Source organism: Carcharhinus amblyrhynchos, chromosome 5 (genome assembly GCF_965287045.1).
Source record: "Carcharhinus amblyrhynchos chromosome 5, sCarAmb.v2.hapA, whole genome shotgun sequence".
Taxonomy (NCBI): Eukaryota; Metazoa; Chordata; class Chondrichthyes; order Carcharhiniformes; family Carcharhinidae; genus Carcharhinus; species Carcharhinus amblyrhynchos.
In genome coordinates this window covers 2,835,661-2,857,444 of record NC_137328.1, presented here as the reverse complement: position 1 = coordinate 2,857,444, position 21,784 = coordinate 2,835,661, and the positions used below count along the sequence as shown (strand labels likewise).

Below are 21,784 nucleotides of genomic sequence, written 5' to 3'. Positions count from 1 at the left end.
AGGTGTGCAGAGTACATTGTTCATTAAATGTCTGAACTTTACACATTTTTTATGCAGTGTTCATACTGGGCGTGTAGATAATGTTCAATAATAGTAAAAATCACATGTTGTCAATGTGCAGTGATGATGATATAGCCTCAAACTTGAAAAACTGCCAGGTGTGTTGGTATTTCTCCACCAAAGGTAGGAAGAGTTTTTTTTCTAGTGTGCATGTTTTATAATTTGGTTTTCTCCCTAGTCCATGACTTTGTGCCAGCTGAGAACCAATTCCTCTTGGACTTTGGAGGCAATAGCAAAACTTTTTTTTAAACCAGATGTACAGTGTTGAAGTAGCTACTGTAATAAAAACTGCATGGAGAATTTTTTTTGCTATCGTGTACATTGTGTACCATGGGTGGCACAGCGGTTGGCATTGCTGCCTCACAGCACCATGGACCCGGGTACAATTCGGGCCTTGTGTGGAGTTTGCATGTTCTCCCCATGTCTGTGTGGGTTTCCTCCCGCACTCCAAAGATGTGCGGGTTAGGTAGATTGCCTTGCTAAATTGCCCCTTGGTGTCCAAATATATGTCGGTCGGGTGCGCGGGGTTACAGGGATAGGGCGGGGGGCGTGCCTGGATAAGATACTCTGTCAGAAAGCCAGTGCAGACCCAATGGGCTGAATGGCCTCCTTCTGCACAATAGGGGTTCCATGTTTTGTGTGCGCTCTCTAATATTTTGGATTTGGAGGCTTGATTTGTGTTAAATGGTTCTGAACCTGCTTTTTATTTATTTAAAGACTTGATCCATTGTCAAGAGCAATTGCCATTGGTGAAATTGCTACTGGATGACATTGGCCCATCCATTAATTCATTAACAGCTCTGCATTTAATTATCACCAGAACATTCTGACCTGGAATGTTGCATTGGAACCACGAGAGGACCTTGAAGCAGTTGGGTGTTCCTGTGAATGGGGGCATTTTTACTGAAGCAGGTTTTTGTGGCCTTTTGTCTTGCTGCATTCCATGTGTCGCTTGTGCCAGTCTAATCTCATTTTTACACAGCGTGATCCCAGTAATTCCATGCGCAATTTTCCTGAGCGTCTAGGCCACACCTGTGAACAGTAATTTGTTGCTTTAAACATTCTTGATCCTCATTGTGTGTTCGTTTCTTTTTTTTTTATTAAAAGCGCGCTTGGAGTTATTGTTGATGGTGTGTTCCAATGACCCATTTTAAAATGGGACATGAGGGGTCCTGACTGCGTACCCGCAGGAATCCTGTCGGAGAGAGAAATGTCGAAGCTAGCCCAAGATTGGTTATGAGTTTTTAAAAAAGACTTTGATTGTTGCCTTCCCTTGTTTGAAGGAATATCGCTGATCCAAGTCAACCTTGCTTTGTTTCCAAATGTGCTCCACCTAATTGACTGGAAGCTGCAATGATGGCGTTTTGAGATGGCTGTAGGCTTTTGTTCAGTGGTGCCTGAATGTAATGCCCTGGTGGAACAGTAACGCAGACCGTGTATTCTCAGCTTGCCCTGGTAATCATCGAGGGGACATCCGTGGGTGAAAAATGGAGGTTTCCCCAGTGAGGGTGTGTGTGTGTGTGTGAGGGAGGTGGGTGGGGGGGGGGGGTGTGTGGAAAGAGCAAAATGTGGGCAAACATTGCATAAGAAAAGGCCGGTTTAATCTGACAAAAGGGCTGGCAGTGGATTTGCTGACCCCTTGTGTTTCCATCCTTGCTGACTAGCTTGCTTTCTTGAACAGCGAGCTTTTTATCCAGATTCTCGAGTGATCTCCTCGAAGGCATCTCGTAGGTGCCGCGCTTTAACCCATTGTGTGAATCAGTGCTGGGTTTGACGAGGGGGGGGATTGTGTGTGTGTGTGTGTGTGTGTGTGTGTGTGGGGGGGTGGGTGAGGAGGAGTGGGGGGGGTGGTGGTGGTGTGGTGTGTGGTAGTAGTTTGTTCTAATGCTGCTGTTGGTGACGGGTTTGAATTAACGTCAAATTTTTTTGTGTGGTTTTTTTTTTGTTTGTTCTGGAGAGATGAAGACATGAAAGCAAAGGGTCATCAACACTTGTGTGAAAGTTGTCAATTTTGTGTGTGTGTGTGTGTGCTGTTGACTATCCCAGAGGACCAGTACAACTGTAGCAATGTGTGCGTATGGAGGGAGGGAGGGAGGGTGTGAGCTCTGGGAGAGTTTGCTTATTTGTAGAAAGACTGGCTGGTGATTAACAAAGGTCAGTAAACTTTGGAATCTTCTGAGTGGAATTAGATGGTCTTTGTCTCTCTTTCTCTCTCTCTCTACTTGTGAGACCATTGTAAGGTTTCAGGGTGGTGCAGGTATTATGGAATGCTTCTATCTGCTTGCTGCTTCCAACAAAGCCACAAATCAATAGGAACTGCCCTGGCTTGGAGGGTGAGGGGGGGTGTTGTGGAGAAAAGATTTCTCCTGTTGTAACGCACGTCATCCAACTTGCTTGATGTGAGCAAACGTTATTGTCTCTCTTGGGCTAAATTGCTCATTTCAGTGGGGAGGTGGGGGGAGAAGAGTTGTGTGTGATTTTTTTGTTAAGCAGAAAAGTGACACAAAATCTAATAACCTTGAGAGAGAGAGAGAGAGGGAAGGGAATAAATAAAACACCTCCTTAGACAATCTCATCCTTTTCAGCAAGGTATTGGCAAGAGGAGCTAGGTTGGAATGTGAACAGCATTTTTACAGTGCCTCAGCTGCTTGAGATGAGTGGTAGATAAGTGGGGCCATGTTGTGCTGCTGGCTGGGAACTCTGCTACTGAGTGCTGGTGGAGCGTCTGGAGGTAAAATGGCTGCTCCTGGAGCTGGTAGGACTAGGCAGTTTTATTGTGTGTGTCTTAAAGCTGCACTGACAAGGCAGCAGATACCGTGTGCCCCTCTCTCTCTCTCGCTCAACATCTGATGGTGGCGAGAAGCTGGTCTCATTGTGAGCAGAAGGGAACGAGGGGTGGGTGCGTGGGGAAGTGGAGACTTGAATGATCTGCCTAATTCTCTCTCCTAAGTGCAGGAGCCACATACAGAGTGCGCGCGCGAGAGAGAGAGACAGAGCCTTGAGATTTGTTCAGTGATGCTGGCCTGCCCTGAAGAAGAATGGGGTGGGGCCTGTCCTTTTCTGTGCTGTAATTTGATCCAGATCTCAGTTGGAAACAGCTCTCTCTCTCTCTCTCTCTCTCCCCAGTCTCTCTTTATTTTGTAGATACTGGGGTCTGCAAGAAAACCTTCAGCCCTGTAGGTGTCTGTGTAGCTTTTCTTTCTGTTCTCTTTGTTTTGAGCAGTGCTAGGTCTGGTGTGAAATGGAACATTGCACGTTCTCTCAAGTGGAGACACAGAAGATTATAACCTCCTTGTTTTAACACCATATTGCAGAAGATGGAGGAGAGCGAATGAAGATGGAGGAGAAATTGGAGCTGAATTTCAACAGTAAGTACAGCTAACCTGGCTGCAAGTCTGCAGGGCTTGTCGTCCTTCTGACAACAGCCTTGCTGTACTGTTGGATTTTAGTGTGCAGGGGATCACACAAGTGGGGTTATGCAGATGATCTGAAGCAGCAAAGCATCTTACCTTTTCAGCCTTTGCAGACCTGAAGCAGGATCTTGAGAAGATGCCTGATGATGACCCTGTGTTTCTGGCTGTTCCTCCATGCCATACGGTGCAGCCAGGCTCTGCACGTTCCACTCCAGCCCTCCTCCACACCATGACCCCGATTTAAGGGGCGGGAGGGAGGAGGAAGGGGGTGGGGTGGAGTTGGGGGGGGCAACGTGGAGGGAATTGTCTTGGCTGCAGGAGATCATTGTGAAGCACGCTAGATAATTGCAACCTTTAGTCACAGTTATACTCATTTGAGATGCACCTAATTAAAAAAAAAGCTCATCTTCTGGTGAACTGGACTGAAAGGACAACCTTCTCGCTTCCTAATCTGTCGAAACCACCGCAATGATTCAAATAATAAAAAAAAACACGCATCTCATCAGTTTATTCTTAAACAAAAAAACAATGATTTGCATTGTAACTGTATAAAGTCTTCCAGCAACTTAAACGTGCAACTGTTTGAATGTAGTTGTTTCAAGGTTGTGCATGTTGCTGTTTAGGATCTTGTGTTGTTTTTTTACTCAAACACGTGGTTTTTTTTTCCCCTGTGTCGGGGAGAGTGGAAGGTGTGCGGAGTCTGAGCGCAGAGTCCGGTACAGAAAAGTGAGGAATCAGTGAAGGGCTGGTCACGTTGTAGACATTTAATTTCTAATTTTGGTGGGATGAACCCTTCCCGTGATTCAGAGCAGGTTGTCCGTTCTTGGAAGTTGCTTCTATTTCTTTTGGGGATGGCACCTACTGCCTCCCCTGCAAAATTCTGAGGGGAAAGCTTTTTTTTATTCCACCCTTGTATCCTCCTCGGAACTCGGTTGCACGCTGTCCCAGACCGTCCCGCATCTGTGCGACATTCCCGTCTTCTGTACACCACAATCACATGGGGTGTCTCTCTCTCTCTCTCTCTCTCTGAGGCTGCCAGTTTTATCCCAGTGGAAGTTTGTTGTATTTTTGATGCTCAGTCGCTTGCAGAAAGTTGTTTCACCGACCCTTGCACCTTGGGTAGAGCGTTGCGTGTCTAAATGAGGTGGAGAGGTGAAGGCATGGTGTCCAAAACCCACTGTACTTTCCAAGTTCTCAATGTTCTCTCATTTGTAACAAAGTTTGTGAAGCTGTTGTTGTTCGGGGAGAAGCTATTTGTGTTTATTGTTAGAAGGACTGCAGAAAAACCTGTTAGTTTGGTGTTGGATTGTAGCGCAAGACTCGATGAATGGACCATTTGTCCATGGAGAATTTTGGTTTGCTATCTCGTTGGTTAGTTATATCTTCCCGTTCACATAAGTTCAAAATTAATCTCATTTAAGACTGGAGAATGTTGGATCCGTATCGGTTGTGTTCCCTCCTGGTGGGCTGATGCATTGTTACGTGGCAGAGAATGTGGCATACCGGGATATAAATCCCCAAAACCGTTTGTTTCTATCTCTATAACATCTCACTTGCTTTAACTATACAGCCACCTCTATATCAAGGTAACTGTTCCAACCATTTGCATTTTTCCAAAGTAAAGGGGGCGCGCAATCGACTTGGTCTCTTCTGCGCAAAATATTCACGTTACCACCTGACCCGCACGTTGCGCCGCCATCGTGTGGATTTGGCATTCATGGCTGTCCGTGGGCGCTGCCCTGTCTGAGTCGCATGCTTGCAGGGATCGTGCTTAATGCCACTAACGATGCACCGTTCCTTTTATTTTTCAGGCAAAGCGTCACTGGCAAAGTCGGCATTATTACCCTCCCCTAATTGCCCTTGCCGTTACCAGGCCATTGTGTCAACCATGTTGGTATAGCTCTGGAGTTGCGTGTAGGCCAGACCAGATAAGGACGGCAGTCTTCCTCCCCTAAAAGGATATTACTGACCCAGATGGATTCTTCCAACAATCGTTACTGAGACTCGCTTTTTTTTACCTTTCAGATTATTAAATGAATTTAAGTTCCTCCATCTGCCATGGTGAGATTTCAGTCCTTGTCCCCTGGACCTCTGGATTACTAGCCCAGTGCCATTATCAGCACGTCATTGTTTTGGTGACATTGTGTCACTGGTTAGTGTGGTTAGTGTTGCTGATGATCTTATCTGCTTTCCTAGCTCGGATTTAGGCTGAATGTGAACACTGCTCTTTCTCATTTGCTTACTGGTTTCGGTGTGAATGATGTATGACCTCGGGAGTTCCAGCCTCACCAACAACCCTTGCCGAGTTCCAGCCTCACCAACAACCCTTGCCGAGTTCCAGCCTCACCAACAACCCTTGCCGAGTTCCAGCTTCACCAACAACCCTTGCCGAGTACCAGCTTTTCACGATCGCATCCTGTACATGTACAGTTTGCCCTTTTCAATAGCTTCGACAGGAAATTAGCATGTTAGTTGGAGTGATAAACTCTTTCACTGTGCATCAGTAACTTTGTTGTCTTCTCTCTCCCTGCTCCCTGTGGGCGAGTACCTTGCTCGGTTGAGTTGTTCTATATTTTCTAGTGTTCAGCAACTCTGCAGATGGTTTCATTTGAACCTCGAAGTGGACTCGGAGTGGCTTATTTCCCTCTTCCTGATCTGAATGTGTGTGTGTGTGTGTGAATTTATTTTCTCTGGGGACTGGCACATTCCACCTTTTTCGTGCAGTTGTACGGTTCCTCTGTCAGTTGTGTCCTCAACCTCGTCACCGTCCTCCATCCTTTTACTTCTTACCCATCCTGTTGCTTTGATAACTCATTTGTCACCCTATTCCTTTCCTCCAAACATCTCCTCTCAGTGACTGGGCTTTTGACAAGCCCTGCAGTGTGAGCCAGAGGTGGGACGTTTCCTCCTGCCTGAGAACTTGTGGTCCACGGCACATCTTCTGGTGTGTGCATTTCTTTGCTGCCGTTTCAGTGCATCAAACCTGCTGATTTTTCTCTTTACTGGAAGTTAATAGTTTGGCCAGTCAGCACATTCTGTGCCTGCAATATTGTCCCCTCCGATGAAAATCTCTTTGGACTTCAGTGTGTGCAGAATCCAGATGAACTGATCAATCACCCCCTTTTGTCCTTGAATTTTCAGGCTGGATTTTTCAATCTTGTTCCAAAATCGTCAACAGGCTCACCTTGTTCCTCCCTCAGGCCCGCATTGGCAGATTTTGGCTTTTGCTGGCGATGCGTGCTGAAGTTTTCACAAATGTTGAGGTTCCGCTGCCATTTTCACCTGGCCCCCGTTTCCCCCCCCAGCTACTAAACAAATTCTCCCCCTTTGCAAAAGCGTTGTCCATTTCCTCTTTTGTTGGTGCCAGTTAACAGTTTCATTCAAACTTCTCAAATGCTTCTATAATGATGTCAGCTTCCGGATTTCCCGTTAATGGAACATTCCGGACACTGTGTTTCATGCAAAGGTGGCTGCCATTTGATTTGGATCTCTCTCTCTCTCTCTCTCCGCTACTAAACCAGGTTAATTTTTCAATCTCATTCGGCGTTAAGTTTGGAAAAGTTGTGTTTATTCTTGCAGTCAGCCTGCTGCCACCATGTTATGTTTCCTGCTTCCCGTAAATTAAGCTTTTAAAGTTTGCTTATTAGTGTCACAAGTAGGCTTATGTTAACACTACAGTGAAGTTATTGTGAAAATAGCCACACTCTGGCACCTGTTCGGGTACACCTGAGGGAGAATTTAGCATGGCCAGTGCACCTAACCAGCACTCCTTTCAGACTGTGGGAGGAAACAGGAGCACCTGGAGGAAACCCACGCAGACATGGGGAGAACGTACAGACTCCACACTGATAGTGACCCAAGGCCAGGAACTGAACTGGGGTCCCTGGCGCTGTGAGGCAGCAATGCTAACCGCTGTGTCACCATGCTGCCCACGTTACTACAGTGCGGCAGGAACATATGGCACCCGTATTCGCAGAACGGTTCAAAGCTCTTTATAACGTTAGCCAAAAGCATTGGCGAGAGATGATACTGAAGGAAGAATATTGGTTTGTTGCCTTGCTGCTGATGCTACAGCTTAGAACCTTGCAATTGAATGGAAAAGCAAGTCTATTTTTATGCATCTCTCTCTGAAGCCTTCTCGGTAAATATATTACAGTTGGGCCCAATATAAAGGGTTTTCATAGAGAGTACTGCCAACATTGTGCAGTACTGAAATATTTTGCGTAGTATAATAAAATCCAAAATCAATTGGATAGATGGCAGGTTCTGAAGAGGAAGTCTTCACAGAAAAGGTGGGATGCATTTCAGAGAATCACACAATCCTTACAGTGCAGAAGAGGCCATTCAGCCCATCAGGTCTGCACCAACTCTCTGATGGACTATTTTACCCAGGCCCTCTTGCCTCGCCCTAACTCTGTAACCCCACGCGGCTACTGCGCTAATCTCCCTAACCTGCACATCTTTGGACACTAAGGGGCAATTTAGCATGGCCAATCCACCTCACCTGGACTGTGGGAGGAAACCCACATGGACACGGGGAGGATGTGCAAACTCCAGAACAAATTTCAGATAAACTATGGTATTGAAACTTAAAATAGATATTGTTATCACTTATCCACAGAGTTAAGAATGGTAACCATTGGGACTGTTATGAACTATTTTCATACTCATTACCTCAGCCACCATGTGACAGGGCCAAAACTGGGCCTACTTGTCCCAGATGCAGCCTAACCAAGGAGGTACAGATGGTCAAAATGCATTCTTTGACTGGCAGTGAATTTTTTCCTTTATGTTTTATCGTCAAGAAATACCACAAAAGATTTCCTACAGTTGCATCACCTTCCTTATTGACAATTACTGGAGATGACGAAGGGGGAGATGGTGGTCATCTCACCAGACTCATAATCCGGAGGCCCAGGCTAATACCCTGAGGACACCGGTTCAAATCCCACCGTAGGCAGCTGGTGAAAGTTGAATTTAATTAATAAATCTGGAATTAAAAACCTCGTCCCGTGACTGTGAAACCACCATCGACTGTTGCAAAAACCCACCTGGTTCACTAATCCTTACTGTCCTTACCCGGTGTGGCCTATATGTGACTCCAGACAGCGATGTGGTTGACTCTTGACTGTCTTCTGGAATGGGCAGTGATGCCCACGTTCTATGAAAGTATTGAAAGCATCACCTACACAAATTTAATCAGTCGTTTAAGACATATCTATAATATTAGTGCTAGATTTTTGCCTTTCCACTCATGCCTTTTTAAAATTAGAATGCTACAGTGCAGAAGGAAGCCATTTGGCCCATCGAGTCTGCAGCGACCACAATTCCACCGAGACCCTATCCCCATAACCCCGTGTATTTTCCCTAACGAGTCCCTGTGACACTAAGGGGGCACCTTTAACATGACCAATCCACCTAACCAGCAAGTCTTTCAGAGTGTGGGAGGAACCTGGAGTACCCGGGAGGGTAACCCACGCAGACATGGGGAGAACGTGCAGACTCCGCACAGACAGTAACCCAAGCTGGGAATCGAACCCAGGTCCCTGGCGCTGTGAGGCAGCGGTGTTAACCACTGTGTCACTGGTATTGAAACTCCACTGCCTTGAAGTTTTTATTCTTTTCGCTATGTTTGAAAGCACGTGCAAGAAAATCTTGATCACTGACAGAATTCAGGATGTGGAGATGCCGGCTGGGGTAAACTCAGTAAGAAGTCTCTCAACACCGGGTTAAAGTCCAACAGGTTTATTTGGTAGCAAAAGCCACTAGCTTTCGGAGCTCTGCTCCTTCGTCAGGTGAGTGGGGAGTTCTGTTCACAAACCCTGTTTCAAATAAATCTGTCGAACTTTTAACCTGGTGTTGTGAGACTTTTTACAGAGTTCAGGGTTGCAGAGTGTACGGGGAGGATTCCGAGCACACTCCTGCGAGATTTGCATGAATTTCAAAGCAGGGAAGCGTACCTGGAGCAGGCAAAGCAAATTGCAAAGACTCGTTGCACGTTATTGTTCTCACTGACACATGCGCCTTCATCGCAGCTCTCTGCTCCGCTGTGTGGCTACAAGTAAGAACGCTCACGACACTGTGTGACTGACACGTTCCAGGAGGTTTTCGAGAATAGAGGGAGAAAGAGTGGACTTAACGGGAATCAGGATCACTTTGATCTGCCCCAGTCGATCTTGCAGCTGAAAATTTCGGCGACATTTCCAGACCTGACGGTGATTGTGTCACCTGCGGTGAACACTGATGCTATCTCTGGTGATTTTTGAGACGGGGACTCTGGAAATTTATCAAATTAACTTTGGACATGGACCAGTTGTTTTCAGTTTCTACTTTCGGTCTGTATTTCTCAGCAGTGGAGTCACGATTCCGTCTGTCTCCTTTCCGTAACCGGTTGTCGCTGTGCCCCCCTCTGCCAGCGCCCGGTGCCTCTCTCGTCCGTGCGCACGCGGGCCCTGTCGGCGCAGAAGCCAGAGACTCTCAGCTGGGTGGATCTCTCTTGGATCCTGAAGCTGTTGCCTGTGTTTCTGAGCCCTGCCCGTCGCGGGGCAGCCTGGGGTTGTGGCCTGCCGGGTGGCGGAGGAGAGGGGAGGCTTTTGACCCACTGCTGCAGTTCCGTTCGTCGCACCGTTGCCTGTTCCTGGTGACTGACCCGAAATTAAGAGGAAGAAGCTCGGGGGGGAGCGGGAAATTCAGAAACTGCGAGGAAGCCACAGTTGCAAAAGGACTGCTTCCCTTTCGTTGAAAGTGTTAACTTGATGCTGCCCGCAGTGGTCTTTATAACCCCGTGTGTGTGTGTGTGTGTGTGTGTGTGTGTGTGTGTGTGTGTGTGTGTGTGTGTGTGTGCGCCCTGCCGCACACTGTCCCCTCCAAGGATGGTGACTGTGCTTACAACCACACATACAAACCCACCCTTGTCAATTTTGGCTAAACTCAAATTTCTGTAAATCGATTTTGTTTTTTAAGAAGTATTTGGGAAGTAACTGCTGGAAAATTTAATCCGGTTGTTTAATACACATCCTGCATTCATATAGCGCCTTTCACACAATAAACAATCTCAAATTACCTGACAGGAGCGATTTTGTCCAGTAAAATTTGAGACAGAGCCACGAGAGCGATTTAGGACGGGTGATCAAAAGATGACCAGAGAGTTGTGGTGTAATCTGTAAAAGGATTCCCTCTGTGGCAGACTCCGTGAAGTGTTTATAATGTTGATTATTCTCCAATTATTGTTACTCGAGTAGGCTGTGTGTAACTGACAGAAGTCTGCATAATACGTTAGTATTTATCGCAAAGTTTGAAGATGTGTAGGGCAGCGATCCACTTTCCCTCCTCTGATCTTCACTTTTTTTTAAAATTTCTTGGCCTTAGTATTTGGATGCCTTCTGGCTTGACAGAAAGAGGAATGTGCACAGCAAGCTCCCATAAACATTAGTGAGATAAACGAGCAGCCAAACTTGCTTTTGGTGACGTAGATTGAAGGATGATTATTGGCCAGGTCACCAGGGAGCTGGCCAATGACCTTCACCGGCTGGAAACATAGCGAGGGGATCTTTTTATGGTGGGGCTTTGGTGCAGCACCTGTGACGCTGGGGTGTTCGCTTAGATTTCCTCTCCAATCTTGTGGTGCTCGCTCAGTGCAGTGCACACTCAGTATTGGCCCTCGGGAGGTGCTGACCCTCGCTTAGTGCACACTCAGTATTGGCCCTCAGTGCGGTGCACACTCAGTATTGGCCCTTACTCAGTGCTGACCCTCACTCAGTGCACACTCAGTATTGGCCCTCGGGAGGTGCTGACCCTCACTCAGTGCACACTCAGTATTGGCCCTCGGGAGGTGCTGACCCTCGCTTGTTGCTGGCTCAGGACTGATCTGGAAGTGTGAGCCAGGATTACAGGACTTGATCTCCACTGAGCTGCCTCTGGCTCCTCCTTTCCTGTTTGCACTGGATTCTGCAAAACACACTGCTTCCTTGCCGACATCGTTTCTTAAAGTCAGTCGAATGAATTCGTACCGAACCTGTGGTTCATGTTTCCCTGGCTAAATCAGAGGGTGCTCTGTGTCAAAATGCCACATGCCTGGTGACACCCAGATCCAGCTCAACACCACCTTTCTCAAACTCTCCCACGCACGTGACCTTCCATGGGATGTGGGTGTCACTGGCTAGGCCAGCCTTTGTTGCCCGTATCTCTTTGCCATGGTGATGAGTTGCCGCCTTGGCTCCCAGAGGCGTAAGTACAGTCGTAGTGTCAGGGAGGGAGTTTGACCCAGTGAAGCCACGGTCGATTATATTTCCAAGGCGGGACGGTGAGTTACCTGGAGGGGAACCTCCCAGGTGATGGGGTTCCAGGTATCTGCTGCTCTTGTTCGTCAGATGGTAAAAGTTAGCGGGTTTCTCACAGGAGACTTGGCGAGTTGCCTCACAGCATCTTATAGTTGGTACACTCTGCCACAGTGCCTGGGTGGTGGTGGGGGGGGGGGGTGGGGTAGTGTAAGATGGTGCGTTGATCGAATTTAGTCTTTGGTGTAGATCTTTGTGTCCATCCAGGCAAGTGGCGAGCGTTCCGTCACATGGCTGACTTTTTGTGCCTTATTGGGGAAGAGACTTTGGAGTGTCAGGTGATCGATGCCTTGTGTGATCTCTAGAACTGGATAAAATGGGATGTTTCCTAGTTAAACAACAGGAAACTAAAGCCATTGTCTTCTTTTCCGAACACGGGTGCTTGCAACCTTGGTACGCCGCACAACTTGCTTTTACAGAGTAAGGAGCAGCGCTGTGTAATACCGATGCTGTATCATTCTGCTGCACAGTTGCAGCTGTGTGTAAGTGTAGTTGTCCCTTTAAGAATGCAAGGTGTAATTACTGTCTTCCTGTCTCCATTAAAGACTAATTGTTCTTGGCAGATTCTCGGGTCAATTAGAGGTCAGGTTTGACTCTTTTTTTTTGATATATATATTTATGAGTCCCAAAAACGCTTGGAAGTATTTTGTTGGGTGGGAGTGTGGGGGTGCAGGGGATGGTTAAGAACTTCCTCTCAACTTTGGAAGCGATATGTGTGTGTGTGTGTGTGTGTGTGTGTGTGTGTGTGTATGTATATATTTGTAAAAAAAAATATTTTTAACAAGCATGTTGAAATTTGCTTTTGCGTCTCAAACCTAATATTTGCCAACCACCTGAGGGATTGCGCAGAATTGGGTCAGAGGGGGAACTCGTGTAATAGACGCGAGGGGGGTGCAGGGGGTTGTTCTGTGCCCAGCTCTCCAACGTAGCCTAAAGACTCTTTAACATCTCGTTTATCTCTCCCCACCTTTCTGACTGTTATCATGAGAAAAAAGGTTAAGTAAAGCCTTGCTAATCTAGGCACCTGGACGTGTAAACACTGAATTTTAAAGAAGTAAAAATTGTCAAAAAAACTGATCACTCAGAATTTTAGTTATGGTTTTTATCAGTGTATTTTGTTCACCATATCAAAAACCCGTACAGATTACCAAAGGCACCCGAAGCTTTGCTGCCTTTTCAGCACCGAGAACTTTGAACTTGCTTTTGATTTGTTTTTTTATTGTCACATGTATTAACGTACAGTGAAAAGTATTGTTTCTTGCGCGCTATACAGACAAAGCATACCAATCATAGAGAAGGAAAAGAGCGAGTGCAGAATGTGTTGTTACAGTCATAGCTAGGCCATAGAGAAAGATCAACTTAATACAAGGTAAGTACATTCAAAAGTCTAATGGCAGCAGGGAAGAAGCTGTTCTTGAGTCGGTTGGTGCACCACCTCAGACTTTTGTATCTTTTTCCCGACAAAGTGGAAGAGAGAATGTCCGGGGTGCATGGGATCCCTAATTGTGCTGGCTGCTTTGCCACTTTGAGTGCAACACAGAAATTGTGCACCGAACCTACCGTAAGTGCACGGTGGCACAGTGGTCAGCATTGCTGCCTCACGGCGCCAGGGACCCGGGTTCAATTCTGGCCTCGGCTCACAGTCTGTGTGGAGTTTGCATGTTCTCCCCGTGTCTGCGTGGGCTTTCTCCGGGTGCTCCGGTTTCCTCCAAAGATGTGCGTGTTAGGTGAATTGGCCATGCTAAATTATCCCTGATGCCAGGGGGATTCGTAGAGCAGGGATGGGGTCTGGATGGGATTGCGGTCGGTACAGACTCGATGGCCTGAATGGCCTCCTGCAGTGTAGGGGTTCTATGTTGAGATGGGGATCAGATTTCCCAAAATAATCCTAAATGTGCCGTCTTCCACCAATCAGTGAAGTCGGGGGGTGTCTTACTAGTATGTAATTTTTAAAATCGTTGAGTGTGTTGTGAAAACTACACTGAGCTGTTCTGCACTCTTCATTGGTGTACGCTTGTGAGTTTGATATGGGGAGACTTTAGCAATGAGTTGAATGGTGTTGGTGTAAAAATTACCGTCTGCGATTTGATGCTTTTCCTTAGCCAGTGTGATCGGCAGAAGATTGTAAGCTTGAGCTGGGGACTGCACCTGTTCTGGGTGAAGGACCGAGACCCGGATTGTGGGGGGGGAGAAAAAAACGGGAGGGAACTTCCCTTCCGCCGTCTCCAATTTCTGTGTGGCCGAGCCTGACCTGCTGGACGGGGAGGATGGAACTGCGCTACAGAGCGGGAACCATCAGCAAATGCTGGACGAGTTCGTATCGTGCGGTTGCCTCGGTTTAGAATTCTTGCCCGCACCCCAGACTGTGTGACAAATTTACACTGGGCAGCGTCGTTTGATGTGTGATGGACTGGAAATGCATCGACAAGTAAAGTCTTTATCAGGGGATATCTATCTCCTTTGATCATTTAGCGCAGGGAGAGGTTAATGGCTGTGTTTCTGGGTTGAATACTGTAACTTTGGGAACGAGCTGTTCTTTGACAGGTTGGGAAATGAGGGCTGGGGGGTTGGCGTTGTGGGGGGGGTAGTGTAGGGATTAAATTGCTGCACTAATATTCCAGAGCAGGTGAGGCCAGATCCTCTAGGGCTGCTTGAGAGTTTGAATTCATCTTTTAAAGATCTTTAAGTATAAGACAGCAACACTGGTAAAGTTAACACTAAAGCTTTTGGATTCTCACTGGTGTCCTGTTATCGGAAGGAAACCTGCCTTGTCCAGCCTGGATGTGGCTTTGATGTTTCACTGTGTTCTGAGTGACTTTGCCGTGTTTATAGACAGGGCAGTGAGCTGGTCAATAAATGCTGCCCTTGCTGGCGATGCCCCAAAGAGAATCAATTAAAAATAAAAACGCAGTCTGAATGAGCCATGTCCTAGCAAACTGGCAAACGGCCTGTGACATTGAACGTACTGCAGGGAGGTCTGAAGCTAGTGGGGTCAGGATAGATGAAGGGTGTGCGAGAAGGAAAAGAGAGAGAGTGCAGAACGTAGGGTTACAGTCACAGCTAGAGTTTAGGGAACGATCAACTCAATATAAGGTAGGTCCATTCAAAAGTCTGACGGCAGCAGGGAAGAAGCTGTTCTTGAGTCGGTTGGTACGTGACCTCAGACTTTTGCACCTTTTTCCTCATGGAAGAAGGTGAAAGAGAGAATGTCCGGGGTGTGTGGGGTCCTTAATTATGCTGGCTGCTTTGCCAAGGCAGCGGGAAGTGTAGACGGAGTCAATGGATGGGAGGCTGGTTTGAGTGATGGATTGGGCTACGTTCACAACCTTTTATGGTTTCTTGCTGTCTTGGGCAGAGCAGGAGCCCATACCAAGCTGTGATACAACCAGAAAGAATGCTTTCTATAGTGCATCTGTAAAAGTTGGTGAGAGTTATAGCTGACATGCCAAATTCCCTTAGTCTTCTGAGAAAATAGAGGCGTTTGGTGGGCTTTCTTAACTATAGTGTCAGTGTGGGGGGGACTAGGACAGGTTGTTGATGATCTGGACACCTAAGAACGTAAAGGTCTCAGCCATTTCTACTTCATTCCTGTAGATGTAGACAGGGGCATGTTCTCCACTACGCTTCCTGAAGTCGATGACAATCTCCTTTGTTTCGTTGACATTCAGGGAGAGGTTATTGTCGTCGCACCAGTTCACCAGATTCTCTGTCTCATTCCTGTACTCTGTCTCCTCATTGTTTGAGATCAGACCCACTATGGTGGTATCGTCAGCAAACTTGAAAATGCACTGGTCAACCTGAAGATTGAAGAGTCTTTGGTTAAAAGCCACTGGTGTTTTCCAACACCATCGCTGGTGCTTCTTTAACAGCACGAGTAACAGTGATAGAAATGTCAATAGATCTGGGAGGAACCATCCAGAATAGTTGACCATCCACGGAAGTATCTGAGTTTGGAAGTGTTCCTGAGGGTTGGTACCTTCTTAGTTGCTGTCACTTTGTACTCTGTGGGTGTAACTCTTGAACATCCACCCAATAGCTAAGATAAGCCACCTCAACAGCTTGGAAGGTGCTCTTTTCTCTTTTCAGGCACACTTCTGCCTCCTGGAATCTCCTCAAAACTGTCCAAATTTGCCAAATGTTCCTCTTCGCTGGACCCTGTTATGAGGACGTTGTCCAGATGAGCACCAACTCTGAGCAAACCTTACTGCGAATTCTCCATAATTCACTGGAAGATTGCAGACAAAACCCTGAATGGTTACTCCTAGGCTACTAAAATCTCTAGTATTTAGGGATTCTTCCTGCTTCTGCATTCGACCCGCTGCTTGAGTTTGATCCCGCACCCTTGCTTCCAGTGCAATTACTATTCTTGGTGTCCTGGTCTAACTGGTGGACCTAGATGCTTTAAGTCCTGGGTGCTGTAGACATGCTCTAACGCTGCCGCCATTTCCATTGCCGCCATTAATGTCAACTCAGATTCCACCAACAGTATCCTTTGTATAGCTGCATTACTTGCACCGCGTACCAGTCGATTGCTTAACAGATCATTTAAAGCTGACCCAAAGTCGCAATTCACTGCAATCTGCTACAAAGGTTGCAATGGTTTCTCCTGGGGCACTGCCCTCTAAGTTAAACTTGTATCTTTACAGCGTTACCGAGGCTTCAGGATGGTGGTTTGCTAGCTCAACGAGCTCTGTGAATTTCTTTGTGTCAGGATCATCCAGGGAAGTTAAAATTTGGATAAAGTTATGCGTCCAGGACCCACGTGCGCAAAGTAAAATAACTTCCTATTTCCCCCTCCATTCCATTAGCCCTGAAAAAAAAATTTCCGCTGTTCCACATATTGTTTCCGTGGTCACGTTGTAAGTTTCCAGCTTCCCAGAGCGAGGCATGTCCGCTCCCTCTTTTCCAGGCTTGGGTCAGTCTGATTCACTCTGTAATGATCTCTTTGAATTCCTCGCTGCAGTGGAATCGCTCTGATTTTCCTCATCGCCAGTGTGGTATTTGGAAGGATTGGCGATCGCCACATGAACCATAACTGTATATTTCTAAGGAGGTAAATGTACGGCGTACTTTCACAGTGTAAACACTGCCAGCTCCAGGATCTAGTCTGGGTGTTCAAATCCCATGTGCTGCACCAAGTTCCCCATTGGGCGATCAGGTCACATGATCCTCCCAGCGTATGCCAGCTACAACAGGAGAAACTGCTCCCATTGGCTGAGGAGTCCGGGGCCAGGAGGCATCGCGTAAAAATTGGACCTCTTGGGAGTGAGATTAGGAAACCGTTCCATACAGTAAGGGTGGCAGAAATTTGGGGGTGTGCCCCACAAGTGACACTGGATCACTTTTAAAACCGGGTGGAGTTTTGTTTGGTGTAAGCATTGAGCGATATGGGGTAAATTAGGAGAATTAGGTCACCCATCAGTCGTGACCTCAGTGAGTGGCGGGACAGGCTCAAGGGGCTGAATGGCCTCCTGTGGGGGTGGCGATCCAAGGCATGGGTAAATGGTGGAAGCCAAGAGTGAGTAGAGGCTCGGGATTGGATTAAGAAGAGCAACGGATGAGTTGGAAGATTTTGAGATGAGGGTTGGAGGAACTTTGGGGGAGGCAGAGAAAGAGGAAGCGTTACAGTCATTCAGTCACTTGGGTGCGGGGACCTGAGGCCGACAGGAGACGTGTTGGGGTGACTGACTGAAGTTATTCCATTGGGGTGGGAGTGCACGATGCACAAAACAAAACTTAATCAAAGATGATGCACTATGGTTAAAACATAAATACCGGGAAGTGGTTGACTGCAGTGTCTTTCCACTGGGTGGGTTCCATTATCATTGATTTGGCTGGAGGTTTTCCCACAGCCTCAATGTGTCTCCCTGACCAGAACATGCTGTTGGCAGCTGGTAGTGGCAAAGCAGTGGGGTGATGGTGAACGGAAACCCAGGCACTTGGTGTCTGTTGTTGTCTTGCACATTGTGGGTGTGGGTGATGCAGAGTTCTAATTTAGCTAACTGAAGTTTAGTGTTATACACTGCATTTCTTGCAGTTCTGGAATCTTCCACTGATTTGGAACTGCTGCACCTCGGATGGCACCAGGAGTGGTTATTTGCTATAACAGCTGGGCTGGTTATTCTTGGAGCAGAGAAGGTTGGGGGGAGAATTAGTAGTGTTCAAAATTCTGAAAGATTTTGTTGGGAGTGAATGGAGGAAAACGGTTTCCAGTGACAGGTTCCAGATATCCGGAGGGCGCACCATATAAGTGATGGCCAGAGGGGGGGTGAGTGCACTTCTTTCAATGCAGTGATCTGGAATGTGCTGTCTGAAAGAATGGTGGAAACCTATTCAGAAGGGAGTTGGAGAAGTTTGGTGACACGGTGGTTAGCAGTGCTGCCTCATAGGGACCCCCGGGTTCGATTCCCAGCTTGGGTCACTCTCTGTGCGGATTTTGCACATTCTCCCCGTGTCTGTGTGGGTTTCCTCCCACATTCGGCAAAATGCACTGGTTAGGTGCATTGGCCACGCTAAATTCTCCCTCGGTGTATCCCAACAGCTGCCGGAGCGTGACGACTTGAGGATTTTCACAGTAACTTCATTGCAGCGTTAATATAAACCGACTTGTGACACTGAACTTATAGACTTGGTGATAAAATTGCTGGGTGATGGGGAAAGGAAAGGATTGGGTGTGTGGGACTATTTGGATAGATCTTTCAAAGATAGTTAGCACAAGCGCAGAGGGCTGAATGGCCTCCTTGTACCCTTCCCTTATTCTCTTTCGTAAAAGCCCGCAAGCTCACTGGGTAAGGTGTGCATTAGAATTTTGTTTCAGATTGCGATAGAATCACAGCTTGCTAAGACCCATAATAAACCATAAAAAAAGGTTCTAGTTACAAAAATGAGAGCGATTCTAGTGTAGAATTTTAGATTTGTTATATTTGCATCTATAAGCAGTAATAAACCTGTCACAGTTGCTCACTTATCACAGATAAATGCATGGGTTGAAGTGTTGTTCCAAAGGCTGTAGTGTGGTTCGAAATTTCAGTTACTGCCTCAGTTTGAACGAGGAGAGGTGGGGGCGGTGTGGTGGCACAGTGGTTAGCACTGCCGCCTCACAGTGCCAGGGACCTGGGTTTAATTCCAGCCTTGAGTGACTGTGCGGAGTCTGCACGTCCTTCTCCAGGTGCTCTGGTTCCCTCTCAAAGTCCAAAGACGTGTGGGTTGGGTGCTTTGGCTAAATTCCTCTTCGTGTCAGGGGGACTAGCTAGGGTAGATGGATGGGGATAGGGCCTGGGTGGGATTGTGGTTGGTACGGACCCGATGGGCTGAATGGCCTCTTTCTGCCCTGTAGGATTCTATATATCTGTGACTTCCCAGCGCCAGGATAAACCCGAGGTAGCCACAAGCGTCTGGTGAAATTGGAGGTGATGATCTCATCCCTTAGTCCTTTCATTCCTCGATTTGGTGGTCGCGACTTTGCTTGCCCAAGCCCCAAGCTCTGGAATTCCCTCCCTAAACCCCTCTGCTCCTTTAAGACGCTCCTCAAAACCTTTTTAAATCTTTTACAGTGCCTTTGGCCACTCGTCCTCCTTGGACGCTGGCGAAGGCATTGTTAATCGAAGAGTTGGGAGCTGTATTGTAGCGCGCGGGGGTATCGGGGATGCTGAATGGCAGCGAGAAAGATTGTGCTTTTCTTTTTCCCCTTTAAAGTCAAGAAATTGGTCACTTTGCGAGTTGCACCTTTTGTGGGGGGAGTAGTTTAAGAAAGCGAGGAAGCTAGAATTGTCCCCGATGGTAATCGCTGGTTTAAATGGAAATGATGCTTCCCGGTGATGTGTTTTGTAAAATGCGTGTGAAAACAAATGAGTACATTTCCATAGCGCCTTTCACAACCTCGGGACGATCGAAAGTAAGTTTAATGCGGCAGTTTATTTTCACGTATGTGTTGTTCCCTCTGAAATTTGGTGTTTTGTACGACTGCTCTGAGGTTTCGGCAGCCTGTCTCTTTACTTTTTCAGCAGGGTTCTGAAGGATCGAGCAAATACTCGTATCGCTTTCCCCCAGTTTAGGAAAGGGGGTGATACAGCGGTTAGCACTTGCTGCCCCGCGGCACCAGGGTCCCAGGTTCGATTCCGGCCTCGGGTCACTGGCTGTGTGGAGTTTGCACATTCTCTGTCTGCGCCTGCGTGGGTTTCCCCCGGGTGCTCCGGTTTCTTCCCACAGTGCTGGTTAGATGGATTGGCCGTGCTAAATTGCCCCTTAGTGCCAGGGGGATTAGCAGGGTAAATATGTGGGGCGACAGGGATAGGGCCTGGGTGGGATTGTTGTCAGTGCGGACTTAATGGGCTGAATGGCCTCCTGCTCTGTAGGGATTCTATAATAATTCTGAATCAACCCACAGGGCAACATGGTTCTGTTTTCTGTGTTGATGAAGCATTTCTACATAGGTGCCCAAAATATTCTAATTGATATTGTTAACACAAAGGCTTGCGTTTGTGTAGCCCCTTTTAGGATAGGGGCAGCACGGTGGCAATGGTTAGCATTGCCAGGGACTTGGATTCAGTCCCTGGCTTGGGTGACTCTTTGTGTGGAGTTTGCACATTCTCCCCATGTCTGCGTGGGTTTCCTCTGGAGGCTCCAGTTTCCTCCCACCCTCCAACAAAAGACGTGCTAAATTGACCCTTGTGTTAGGGGGATTAGGAGGTTAAATACGCTGGGATACGGGGATAGGGCCTGGGTGGGACTGTTGTCAGTGTAGACTCGATGGGCCGAATGGCCCCCTTCTGCACTGTAAAGATTCTGTGAGGATCTCCGGATGATCCAAAGCCCTTAGCGTGGAAGTGAAGTACTTCTGGAATAGGAAGTAAAGAAGCCAATTAGCTCGAAGCACACTCCCTCAAACAGCACCCTGATGGATGTTGAGCAGATTGTTGATTTGAGAAATGAATATTGACCTGAGGCATGAAGGAAAATAAGAACATAAGAAATAGGAGCAGGAGTAGGCCATCTAGCCCTTCGAGCCTGCCCCGCCATTCAATAAGATCATGGCTGATCTGTCGTGGCTCAGTTCCACTTTCCCGCCCTCTCCCCATAACCCTTAATCCCCTCTCTTATCAAAAACCCATCAACCCGCGTCTTAAATATATTTAGCGAGGCAGCCTCCACCACTTCAACGGGCAGAGAATTCCAGAGATTCACCACCCTTTGAGTGAAGAAGTTCCTCCTCAACTCCGTGTTCTTTTGATATCTGTGTCGTGAGATCATCACCTGAGGGATGGAGTGGCCTCAGTTTAAAGTTTCACCCAAAAGATGGCACCTTGGTGCGTGTGGCACTCACCAATGTGCCCAACTAGATTGTGTTGCTCTGGAGTGAACCTTGAACCCGAGAGCTGCCTCGGAGGCGTGTGCACACCACTGCAAGACAGCTGCCATCTTTTTGTCCTTTAGCACTTGGTTTCAGTCAGTAAGCAAACTGTTAATTTGGTTGCGTTCCAGATCCTTCTAATTGAAAGAAGCCGAAAGTGATGGAGGCTCTGCAGTGCGATGGCTGCGATTACCGAGCAGAAACCTACGACGACCTGAAGGCTCACATCCAGGATGTTCACACTGTGTTCTTGCCCCATGTGGAAACTGCCGAGGAAGACGGCAGCCAGCCCAGATCTGTGACACCAACCCAAGATCTTGAAGCTGATGTGAGCTTGCCTGCAGTGAAGACGGAGCTGGGTTCACCAGTGGAGACGACGGGTGAGTAATTTCACTTTCTAATTAAAAAAAAGAGCACAAACGGACAGCCGACAGACAATAACTCTGTTCATTGTAATATCATTGAGTGTATTGTTCAGCCCACACTCCTAATGACACACACTCAACAGGTGCCTCGCATTGTTTGCATTTGGTGTACTTTAGACTTCGAGTTGGCAGACAAATGGTTAGCATTTGCCAGTTTGGACTGAGATTTTGCTCTGTTCCAGTTTAAATTTTCTGTTGCAA

At 47.3% G+C, this 21,784-nt stretch overlaps 1 protein-coding gene across 9 annotated transcripts in view; it reads left to right on the top strand.

Annotated features, from left to right (window-relative positions):
* Positions 1 to 21,784, top strand: part of znf462 (zinc finger protein 462) — a 101,071-nt gene that overhangs the window by 24,902 nt on the left and 54,385 nt on the right. For 7 of the 9 annotated variants that reach the window (XM_080188334.1, XM_080188330.1, XM_080188331.1 and 4 more), the window contains one exon: positions 21,290 to 21,538. In XM_080188334.1, the coding sequence (XP_080044460.1) occupies positions 21,319 to 21,538 (220 nt within the window). In that variant the 5' untranslated portion in view covers positions 21,290 to 21,318. Of the gene's footprint in view, positions 1 to 2,803; positions 2,816 to 3,156; positions 3,429 to 21,289; positions 21,539 to 21,784 lie in introns of those variants that run through there. The other 2 variants (XM_080188333.1, XM_080188332.1) reach the window with 2 other exon arrangements.